This window comes from Esox lucius, chromosome 10, assembly GCF_011004845.1.
Source record: "Esox lucius isolate fEsoLuc1 chromosome 10, fEsoLuc1.pri, whole genome shotgun sequence".
Lineage (NCBI taxonomy): Eukaryota > Metazoa > Chordata > Actinopteri > Esociformes > Esocidae > Esox > Esox lucius.
Window position 1 is genome coordinate 14,444,293 of NC_047578.1, and position 11,825 is coordinate 14,456,117.

Here is an 11,825-nt window from a genome sequence, read left to right on the forward strand (position 1 = left end):
ATGTCTCCTTCCCGTCCTGCATCTATCCCTCTGTCTCTTCCCTCCTCCCCTCTTTGACCCCCTGGCTGTCGCAGCTAACACCATTAGCATGTTAACACTACACACCCCAGTGTCTCCATCGCTCCCTTCGGCTGACGAGAGTTTTTGAAGCAGCTACAACGGAGTTTGAACTACAAACCTTGGCTAACGCTGTATCCCTTCCAGGCCATACTGAGATTCAGACCTAAATAGGTTTCTGAATGAGAGAAAAAGTCATGAAAAACCAAGGCGTGTGTGTGGCGTTATGAGATGAGTGGTGGTATTCTGGTCATTTAATTAACCGTGCTGCTGCGTGGGGGGTAATAATTGTGATTCTGAATAAACGTCTGTCCATACTCATGTGCCTCTTCAGGGATTGCAGTCATTATTCTCCGTGACAGAATTGCCTTCCACCTCCATAGCCTGCTAATATGCTTTCTACCGGATTCCTTCCTCCCCTATTTCTTCATCTCCATCCTGATTTGTGCCTCATTCTCTCTCCTCTCTTTCTCTCACTCTCCTGCTTTTAGCCATGTCTACAGTACTGGCCAGAGCCTGGCCTGCAGCAGTTTGGACCCATGACCGTGGAGCTCCTGTCCGTGTCAGCTGACGATGACATCATTATTCGTTTGTTCCGGGTTCAGAACATCATGCGGGTAGGTTGCAGTAGGTCAATGCTAGTGTGCCTGTCAAAATCCCTTTTTTTGCGGCTGGTTAATCTGGATTTTAGACAGATTGGTGTCACATTGCAAAATTTATTAGAAATACTAAAGCAATTACATTGAGGTTATTTTAGTCAGCTTTTTCCCCTCCCACATATATATTAAGACCCCTCCTGTGTATAATATAAGTCTAGGTTCAGTCAAAGGTTTGGACAAAATGTTATATATATATGCAGTATCTCACAAAAGGGAGTACACCCCTCACATATCTGTAAATATTTGATTGTCTTTTCATGTGACAACACTGAAGTAATGACACTTTGCTACAATGTAAAGTAGTTAGTGTACAGCTTGTATAACAGTGTAGATTTGCTGTCCCCTCAAAATAACAGAACACACAGCCATTAATGTCTAACCCGCTGGCATTAAAAGTGAGTACACCCCTAAGTGAACATTCCCAAATTGGGCCCAAAGTGTCAAAATTTTTTGGCCATCCTTATTTTCCAGCACTGCCTTAACCCTCTTGGGCATGGAGTTCACCAGAGCTTCACAGGTTGCCACTGGAGTCCTCTTCCACTCCTCCATGACAATATCACAGAGCTGGTGGATGTTAGAGCCCTTGTGCTCCTCCACCTTCTGTTTGAGGATGCCCCACAGATGCTCAAAGGGGTTTAGGTCTGGAGACATGCTTGGCCAGTCCATCACCTTTACCCTCAGCTTCTTTAGCAAGGCAGTGGTCGTCTTGGAGGTGTGATTGGGGTCGTTATCATGTTGGAATACTGCCCTGCGTCCCAGTCTCCGAAGGGAGGGGATCATGCTCTGCTTCAGTATGTCACAGTACATGTTGGCATTCATGGTTCCCTCAATTAACTGTAGCTCCCCAGTGCCGGCAGCACTCATGCAGCCCCAGACCATGACACTCCCACCACCATGCTTGACTGTAGGCAAGACACACTTGTCTTTGTACTCCTCACCTGGTTGCCGCCACACACGCTTGACACCATCTGAACCAAATAACTTAATCTTGGTCTCATCTGACCACAGGCCATGGTTCCAGTAAACCATGTCCTTAGTCTGCTTATCTTCAGCAAACTGTGTGCAGGCTTTCTTGTGCATCATCTTTAGAAGAGGCTTCCTTCTGGGACGATAGCCATGCAAACCAATTTGATGCAGTGTGTGGCGTATGGTCTGAGCACTGACAGGCTGACCCCCCCAGCCCTTTAACCTCTGCAGCAATGCTGGCAGCACTCATACATCTATTTCCCAAAGACAACCTCTGGATATGACGCTGAGCATGTGCTCTCAACTTCTTTGGTCGACCATGGCGAGGCCTGTTCGTATTGGAACCGGTCCTGTTAAACCGCTGTATGGAATTGGCCACCGTGCTGCAGCTCAGTTTCAAGGTATTGGCAATCTTCTTATAGCCTATGCCATCTTTATGTTGAGCAACAATAATTTTTTTCAGATCCTCAGATAGTTCTTTGCCATGAGGTGCCATGTTGATCTTCCAGTGACCAGTATGAGGGAGTGTGAGAGCGATATCACCAAATTTAACACACCTGCTCCCCATTCACACCTTAGATCTTGTAACAGTAACGAGTCACATGACACCGGGGAGGATAAACGGCTAATTAGGCCCAATTTTGACATTTTCACTTATGGGTGTACTCACTTCTGTTGCCAGCGGTTTAGACATGAATGCCTGTGTGTTGAGTAATTTTGAGGGGACAGCAAATTTACACTGTTATACAAGCTCTAAACTCTACTTTACATTGTAGCAAAGTGTCATTTCTTCAGTGTTGTCACATGGAAAGATATAATCAAATATTTGCAAAAATGTGAGGGGTGTACTCACTTTTGTGAGATACTGTATATATAATACATACATACATACATACATACATGTATGTGTGTATATATATGTATGTAGGTTTTCTTACTTACAAAGCATGTAGAGGTCTGAAATCTTTATCATAGGTACAGTTCAACTGTGAGAGACGGAATCAAAAAAGATAATCCAGAAAATCACATTGTATGATTTTTTTATAATTAATTAGCATTTTATTGCATGACATAAGTATTTGATCACCTACCAACTAGTAAGAATTCCGGCTCTCACAGACCTGTTTCTTTAAGAAGCCCTCCTGTTCTCCACTCATTCCCTGTATTAACTGCACCTGTTTGAACTCGTTACCTGTATAAAAGACTATCCACACACTCAATCAAATAGACTTCAACCTCTCCACAATGGCCAAGACCAGAGAGCTGTGTAAGGACATCAGGGATGCTACAGGACAATAGGCAAGCAGCTTGGTGAGAAGGCAACAACTATTGGCGCAATTACTAGAAAATGGAAGAAGTTCAAGATGACGGTCAATCTCCCTCCATGCAAGATCTCACCTCGTGGGGCATCAATGATCATGAGGAAGGTGAGGGATCAGCCCAGAACTACACGGCAGGACCTGTTCAATGACTTGAAGAGAGCTGGGACCACAGTCTCAAAGAAAACCATTAGTAACACACTACACCGTCATGGATTAAAATCCTGTAGCTCACGCAAGGTCCCCCTGCTCAAACCGGCGAATGTCCAGGCCCGTCTGAAGTTTGCCAATGACCATCTGGATGATCCAGAGGAGGAATGGGAGAAGGTCATGTGGTCTGATGAGACAAAAATAGAGCTTTTTGGTCTAAACTCCATTCGCCGTGTTTGGAGGAAGGAGAAGGATGAGTACAACCCCAAGAACACCATCCCAAACGTGAAGCATGGAGATGGAAACATCATTCTTTGGGGATGCTTTTCTGCAAAGGGGACAGGACGACTGCACTGTATTGAGGGGAGGATGGATGGGGCCATGTATCGTGAGATCTTGGCCAACAACCTCCTTCCCTCAGCAAGAGCATTGAAGATGGGTCGTGGCTGGGTCTTCCAGCATGACAATGGCCCGAAACACACAGCCAGGGCAACTAAGGAGTGGCTCCGTAAGAAGCATCTCAAGGTCCTGGAGTGGCCTAGCCAGTCTTCAGACCTGAACCCAATAGAAAATATTTGGAGGGAGCTGAAAATCTGTATTGTCCAGCGACAGGCCCGAAACCTGAAGGATCTGGGGAAGGTCTGTATAGAGGAGTGGGCCAAAATCCCTGCTGCAGTGTGTGCAAACCTGGTCAAGAACTACAGGAAACGTATGATCTCTGTAATAGCAAACAAATGTTTCTGTACCAAATATTAAGTCCTGCTTTTCTGATGTATCAAATACTTGTCATGCAATAAAATGCTAATTAATTACTTAAAAATCATACAATGTGGTTTTCTGGATTTTTGTTTTAGATTCCGTCAATCACAGTTGAAGATTACCTATGATAAAAATTATGGACTTCTACATGCTTTGTAAGTGGGAAAACCTGCAATATCGGCAGTGTATCAAATACTTGTTCTTCCCACTGTATGAAACCTATTGTTCCATCTGCATTCAAGTGTATTTAGTGGAGGGCATAATTACATCATTTATCTTTTCATAGTCTATCCACTGAACTTGAAGACACAGGCATTAGTCAGTGTACACTACAATTATCATAAAATGCCTTTTTGACATCATAATGATGACATTTGTACATTTGTCAGCCTTTTCAAGCCTGTTAAATCCTGGTAGCTGAGTGTCTTTGTTTCAGGGGGTGTGTGTACGTGTGTGCGTGACACAGTCTCTAGCCTTTTTTCCTCTAGCAGCCTCTAGCAAAACAGCTCCTCTTGTCAGCTAGCCTCCATGCCTAGGTCTCCCACCCCTTCTGTCCTCCTCACCCCCCTGTCAACGAACCTCCCGCCTCTCTCTCCATACCTCTCCCTCCTCGCCCTCCTGTCAGGTAGAGTCCCTTGTCCCATCTTGGCCTCCCCCCTAGCGCCTAGCCAGCCTCGCCCTTCTGTCAGCCACGCTGTCACCCCCATCAAAGCCCCGTCCCTCTCAGTGTCACCCCCAGTCTCCCCTCGGTTGGGGGGGGGGGGGGGGCTGCTGTCAGAAACTATCCCCGCTGCCTCTTCACAGGACTCTACTGATCAGACTCAGAGCTGCCCAGCAACAGGAACAGGGAGGGAGGATGATGCTCACATTCCTAGCAAGGTATTGACAGTAGAAAACCCCATAGACAGACACACACAGAGGGAGGAGCTTTGGCGGGTGTCTTATGATTTAGAGGAGGACAGTTTTTGGATACTTGGTTACCCCACGATTCAACCAACAACAGCAATGTTCCAACTGTGAACCTTTAAGAATGTTGTACTCCTCTGGAATCCTCCTACCCATTGTATGTACCTCGGACCTCTTCCAGGCTCACGTTGATATGAACTTCCAAGTCGTTACCCTAATATTGGAGATGGGTATTTCGAGTCTGGCAATTTTTTTGCCTCATTTATTAAGGTCAAAGACCTTTCACCATTTCACTGATGCCCCCATGTTGATGGATGACGGTTTGGCATGTCACCAAGCATTTAAACCTAAATAAAAAAAAACATGCTTACACTCAATGATTACTTGTGCTCTTGGAAAAGGAAGGTGTTAAAAGTGTTTCATGATGTGTGATCCTGTCAAATGGTTCTATCTGTGGGCACCCATTCATAATTAGTCCTTTCTCTCCCTTTCACCCCCACATCTCTCCCTCCCTCTCCCCACCTTCTTCATCTGCCCCCCCGCCCCCAGCTCCAGGAGGGCCAGCTGGTAGTTCGTCACTTCCAGTTCCTGCGCTGGTCTCCGTACCGTGACGTGCCAGACTCTAAGAAGGCCTTCCTCAGCCTCCTGGCCCAAGTCCACAACTGGCAGAGGGAGTGTGGAGAGGGACGAACTGTTGTCCACTGTCTGTGAGTTGCAGCGCTGTCCACCATTTACCAACGTTCACCTTGTCAATCATTACCCTCCCTCAGAAGAGCCCTGCTTCCAGACAGGATACATGGAAGACACAAATCCCATCTCAAATAACGCCACCAGTAATGGCGGTGATCTTCACAAACACTGAGATAATTGGCCCAAAAAAAAAAAAGGTTTACTGCTGTGAGTCAGTCGGATTCAACGTGGCGCCACAGGGGCTCTAAAAATACAGAATCACGCTTCATGCTAAATCAGGCGTTTGCTGATTGACCCCGGCAATCACGTTACAGAAATAAAATGGCAACCCTCATCTGGCACATTCAGGTGAGATCACACCTAGCTACAGTGGACCAGATTTATTTTCCCCATGCCCCGTTTTGCAGTTTATCAACCATGAAAGCCAGGTTTTGTACTAAAAGGGTGGGATGTAATCTAAAAGTCCCTGGTTCACTCCTCCTATTTACCAGAACACTTTTTATAATAGCTATAAAAGAGATACGCTTTAGGCTCTAGTTCCCCTGCCTCTCCCACACTTCAGCTACACTACATATTGCTATTCGGCCTGGATTGGTCTCTGGGGTTGATAGGCTTTCCTATGTCCCAAATGGCGTCCTATTCCCTGTACGGTGCACTCTTTCTAACCGCGGCCCTATGGGTTCTATGGGCCCCGTTCAAAACAAGTGCACTACGGTGTTCCATTTGAGACGCAACCCCTAGTGTTAGATCTACTTTCCCCAGTTCTGGATTTAATGAGGAGCATTCCTCAGATGCTAGTCTGCTAGTCTTCAAAGTTCTCCGCGTGGCCCTTTTTCCGACATTCTTCTTGATCTGAGTCTCAACCTTTACAGCTCTCCCCCTAAAAGCTTCAGCCTCTGTCTCTGCCCTCCATCCGAAAGACGTGACTCACATTGATGTTTGTGTTTCCGTCTCTCTGTGTGCGTCCGCCTTCATCTGTTTCTGTGTCAAATGCCCTGCTTGTGTATTCCTGACATTTTTTTGCTTCACATGCAACTTCCTCAATTGTCGGAATGTGTCTTCTGTCGGCACGCGGGGCACGAAGGCATTAATTCAGGTTTCTGTCTTTCCCATCTGGGTGGTAACAGTAACGGTGGCGGAAGGAGCGGCACATTCTGTGCTTGTACCATGCTACTGGAGATGATCCGTCATCACAGCGTGGTGGATGTGTTCTACGCTGCCAAGACGCTACGCAACTCCAAACCCAACATGGTGGAGACCATGGTAAGTAATAATAGTGTCTTAAGCGGGAGGAAAAACTATGAGAGATCCCCCTTGCAGTCATTTTAGTTTGAAGATGTTTGGGACTGATTGGCTTATAGATGGTGTAGTGCTGGGTTTTATCATTTGCTTCAGCTTGAGCCACAAGTAAAAGGTTAATACAATCGTCTTCTTCTAAACAGGTAGCTGAATATACATCTGAAGATAGCCTTGTATTCCAAATGTCCACATGGAGACATGGTGACACATGTGTTGTGTTGTTGACAGGAACAGTACCGGTTCTGCTATGACCTGGCCTTGGAGTATCTCGAAGCCTTGGACTGCCTGAATGAGATAGAAGTGAGATAGCACAGATCCCACATCTGCTCTGGCCCTGCAGAGATGACATGGAGTCTTGGGCCTAGCATGGATCGCCTGGGCCTCCCAGCCTGGATCGCCTGGGTCTCCCAGCCTGGATCGCCTGGTCCTCCCAGCCTGGTCCACGCTTGAGTTTACAACCTGAGTCTGGCCTGACACCACTCTGTTTCTCTCTCTACACGTCTCGAACTAGCACAGATGTTTCAGACCATCTTAACCACTTTATCCTTGGTTTCATCCCAGTTCTACAGCTTGGGTTTAGCCTAGTTCCCCACTATGCTCTGCTCCACTTCCCTCTCTTCTCTTTCTCCAGGTCTAGGTGATTCAGTGTATCTGCTGCCATTACAGACCTGGACTCTACTTTGAGAAAGAGAGGGAGACCGAGAGAGTTTTTGGGACATGCTACCTGTTCTATCCTGTTCTCTTTCCTTTTCCTCTTTTCCCATTTGTAAGTTTCTCTGTTCTGTGCAACATACTCTCTGCCAAACCCAAGGAACAGTACAAGGAAATGGGCGAGATTGTCACTGGACGTTGATTTGGTCACTTGAGCCCTGGTGGTGCACGCAAAGGTCTCTGCAACTCCCTGCCTTATTTTACTATGTCAAAGACAACAACAAACACATAAAGAGAGCTGAAGTTCAACAAGACAATGGCATTGCAAATCAACTGCAGCAGAAAAAATATGTCAACTATCGGGTGATCTTGTGTGTTTGTTTTGTAATACGCTGTAATTGGTGCAATGATCTACTGTTGGTGAACATCCCATGTTGTTCCTGTACATGAGTGTTTTCTCTGAGGACACCGGAATTACGTTGAATGGCTATTTTTTCCCATTGGGAGAATATACGTTTACGAAAAGAATGAGACTGAATTAAGGTTGGGTGCATCAAACCCATGGACATACTGTACAGAAAGAACCCATCTCGGATTGAACATTTCCTTTGTATTATTGTTTATTATTTATTGTTTGTGTAAATAGATTTTCCAGATGTTTCTAAATGTTTGTCGTCTTAACTCTGTGCCAATCCATTCTCTTTGTGTCTGAGAACATCATGGTCTCATTAGAATATGTCAAAAATAGTGACATTTAACCATTGTAGTTATACACCCAGTTTGACACATAACTTTTATGTCTCTTTGGGTGACATATTACATTATATTTGTAAAAAGATACAGTATGTCTTCTATAAATGGGGACCACTTGAGCACCTGCATGCCAGTAACTCGTTAGTGTTTCCATTGCAGTTTGTGACCCGGTCTGCTTTAAGGGACTGTCCCGTCTGCTACCAGAAACTGGGGTTGCAAAATTCCCATAGCTTTCCCGAAATTCCCATGTTTTCCTGAAATCTTGATTTGTGGATGTCGTAATCAAGAAATGAATAAGCAAGGAGAGAGTCCTCCCCTGGGAAACCTTTTGACAATGTGGGGAGAACCCTATGACAAAAACCTATCAAGTTAGGGGACGTTTTGCAACCCCACACAATCCTTAAACAGAAAGAACAATGTAAAAACAAAAAAAAGAAGACAACAAAAGATGCTGTCTCTTTGTGGGTACAAAGGTGATCAGTTTGCAAAAGAAGTTGCTTTTTAAATTTGTATTTATTAAATCAGTGTGTTTTTTTTTTTCTAAACAGTGTATAAATGAAAATAAATAAAATATTAAGATGTTGCTAATTATCACATTCACATTTCAGTCTTTTAGCTGAGGGGCCAATCCAACAAAACCTAGGGTTAAGTGCCCGGAGATTTGTTCACCTTTTTGGCTCTGGATTTGATCCATTTATCCATTATTGCCCCAGCACACGACTGGGCTATCAATATTATGTGATTAATCAACGTTCTAGGTTTTTCAAAAAAATAACAAGTAATCCCAGAACTCTAAGCAGTGTGTTTAGACCTAGCTTTTGCAGTATCCAGTCATAGGTTATAGGCATTGGAAGAGAATACCCTGTATTCACTGTTTGGTTATGTGATAACTTTCAAGTCGACTAAGGAACAAGTAAATGGAGGTAAGATACCAAATTACTCAAAATATCAAATTATACAAATGTTAGCTGTATTTATATTAAGTAAATCAACATCTGTTTACACAGGGAAACACTGGCTTTTTGGACGCAGTACTGGCTGTTGTGTTATCTGACCGATGGGATGATGCTTAGCGTCTGTTTCCGCCAATTACACATCACACAGCCATACGTAATGTCTTTAACCAATGGCCTTCATGACGGTGAGAAAGCTTATTGCCCCTGGCTCGCTCATCGGTGAGTACTTTCACTGCGGTGAAGACATTGTTTCACGTTGGCGGTCAAAATCTGGTGGTTGCCGGTGGATTTAGCTCTAGTGAGGTCTCGTCCCAATTACGAGAGATAAGGCCGTTGTTGTCTCGGCCTTGCGTTGGGTCAGCAATGAGCCGTTAAGGGTGTCAGGAATGTTTTGTCCACATTGCTTTCGGAAGGTTGGCAAGTCAGTCAAGTGCATAATGTGAAGAGGGCACTTGCCCAAATGAGCTGGTCATATTTTTTAAGATGTGCAACAGATCCGTCATGGGGGGAGACAGATGGTGGGACAGTTTTGGTAACTGGATGTGCTGGGAATAAGATGGCACTTCCTCTCTGCCAAGCTCTCCTGGTTAATACAAAATCACTCAGAACAGTTAAATAAAAAAAAAATCTTCCAGTTAATCATTCCAGTTAATATATATAGTCTTGTATAGTCTTATCAACCCTATGTCGAACAATCGGAGGGAAAACGTTCAGTTGATAAAAAAAATATGATTTCTGTCAGTATCTGTCCACACATGTTGTTCAGCATGACCATAAATTAAGCAATTAAATTCTTAAACCGAAAGCATGGACATAATAGGCAATTTTCAGGGACCTGTTTTGGTTTAACTTTGACACTTTCACAACCACTGGCCAAAAATCCCATAACACATCTTTAAGTAGACCAAGATTAACAACCATTGTTCCATCTTACATAATTCTGTCTTGAATAGAAAGTCCCAAAACGAGTTTACTTTTTACCTTCATAGTCCCTAATGGGTCTTGGTTATGGAATAAATAATGAAAATCTTTGGTTCAACAAATTTGTAGTGAGTAACAGAAGAAAATCCTGTCCACCTGGAATTGCCCAGTCCAAGTTGCACAGCCCCTGTAGTTTAGGATGTCATGTACAAACAAGGACTCAATCTGAGGGGCCTGAAGTTTACGGCTTATCGATGACTGACCTGGCATTTTGATTAAGATTTCTTATTTTCGTTAAGGCGAGTAGCATGTTAGTGAACCACTCCCATAGTATTCTGAAGTTAGTATTCTGTGTTTCAAACAACCACCTGGTCCTTTCACTTGTGCTGCAAAGTTGGGCAGTTAATTGCCTGGTTGTTCCAGGAGCTCCAACTTTCTAGGGGAATGTGTTTACAGTACATATCTTCTGCATTCACAAAGGTGTATGCCCTTTGAGTCTGTGCCCTGCAGTTAGTAGTCCTTGACTACTATGTAGCAATGAGCAAGTATTCTTTGCTCCTACACATAATGGGGCATAAAAACTCTGGTCTGATTTGTCAAGAAGTGAACTGTAATTATATACTTCAGAGGGGGAGACGGACAGAGAAAGAGAGAATGAGGGAAGGGCCAGTTGTGGTGATCTGCGCTGCTGGGCATAGCGAGTCCTCCCCGTCCAATGCTTTCTCCTAAAACTCCACTCTCCTGGCTTATAAAATTCACTCCAAAAGTCAATAATGAAACACACATTCCTGACTATACATGGATCTTAATAGTCTTATCAACTCAATGTCTTTTTGGGAGAGACAAAGGTTTTGTCGTGGTTGAACAAACAAACAGATATCTGTCCGCAGGTGATGTTCAGCGCGGCAGCCTTTTGGCCAGCTGGCTGTAGTGCGATCTCCATCCTAGCCGGCTGCTGCATTCACCTGGAACATCATCAGCCAAAGTTACACTTATTTGTCCGTTTCCTTTCTTTTTATTCACACCCACATTTTATTAAACATTGCTAAATGTTGGGGAAAGTCTAGATAGTCAAAGACATTGGTTTCCACTATTAATCCGTGTCAAGGTTTTCCCTAAACGCTCATGATGAAACCAGCTGCAGAATCATCCGTTGCCTAGCCAGGTGGCTATAATCTTTATAAAAACAAGCAGCCACAACTAGTATTTGCTGGCTAAAGAAACACACTAGTTATCTACCATCAGTACCCTATTTGTGCATAATTTCTCCCCTACAAACTAAAATTACCGGAACATTCCTCTCTTCCCCCATCTGTGAATGTTTTAACTACCTGCATCATTCTTTGGAAGTGAAAACTAAATGTGAATGTTTGCTTTAGGAAAGAAATAACTGAAAATAACAACTTCCTCACTTGTTAAGGAGGCCTTTAAAAAGCACAATTCCTATAATCTGTGATCAGATTGAATTCTCGTCTCAATTTGTTTTCATGGGATTTTAGTTCCACACTTTCAAGCACTTAACTCAAATGGCCTTAACTATCACCCTTTGCAGAAAGCATCTTATTAGTCTTTATAACAGTAAATGTGATGACTGCTAAGATGCGCTTATACACACACACACATACCCACACACCATTAACAATAACCACATTCTTCTTTGCTGACCTGCAGTTTAATGTGCGCTTATCATTTAATGAAGTGTAGTGTTATCATGTAACCAGCCTGAATGGCTGGTTCTG

At 44.0% G+C, this 11,825-nt stretch overlaps 1 protein-coding gene across 10 annotated transcripts in view; it reads left to right on the forward strand.

Annotated features, from left to right (window-relative positions):
* Positions 1 to 8,779, forward strand: part of ptprua (protein tyrosine phosphatase receptor type Ua) — a 169,718-nt gene extending 160,939 nt beyond the window's left edge. For 6 of the 10 annotated variants that reach the window (XM_029122724.2, XM_020050295.3, XM_020050293.3 and 3 more), the window contains 5 exons: positions 549 to 674; positions 4,715 to 4,789; positions 5,366 to 5,523; positions 6,634 to 6,769; positions 7,034 to 8,779. In XM_029122724.2, coding sequence (XP_028978557.1) covers positions 549 to 674; positions 4,715 to 4,789; positions 5,366 to 5,523; positions 6,634 to 6,769; positions 7,034 to 7,114 — 576 coding nt within the window. In that variant the 3' untranslated portion in view covers positions 7,115 to 8,779. The remainder of the gene's footprint in view (positions 1 to 548; positions 675 to 4,714; positions 4,790 to 5,365; positions 5,524 to 6,633; positions 6,770 to 7,033) is intronic. The other 4 variants (XM_020050298.3, XM_020050299.3, XM_013135583.4 and 1 more) reach the window with 1 other exon arrangement.
* Positions 8,780 to 11,825: the final 3,046 nt, after the last annotated feature.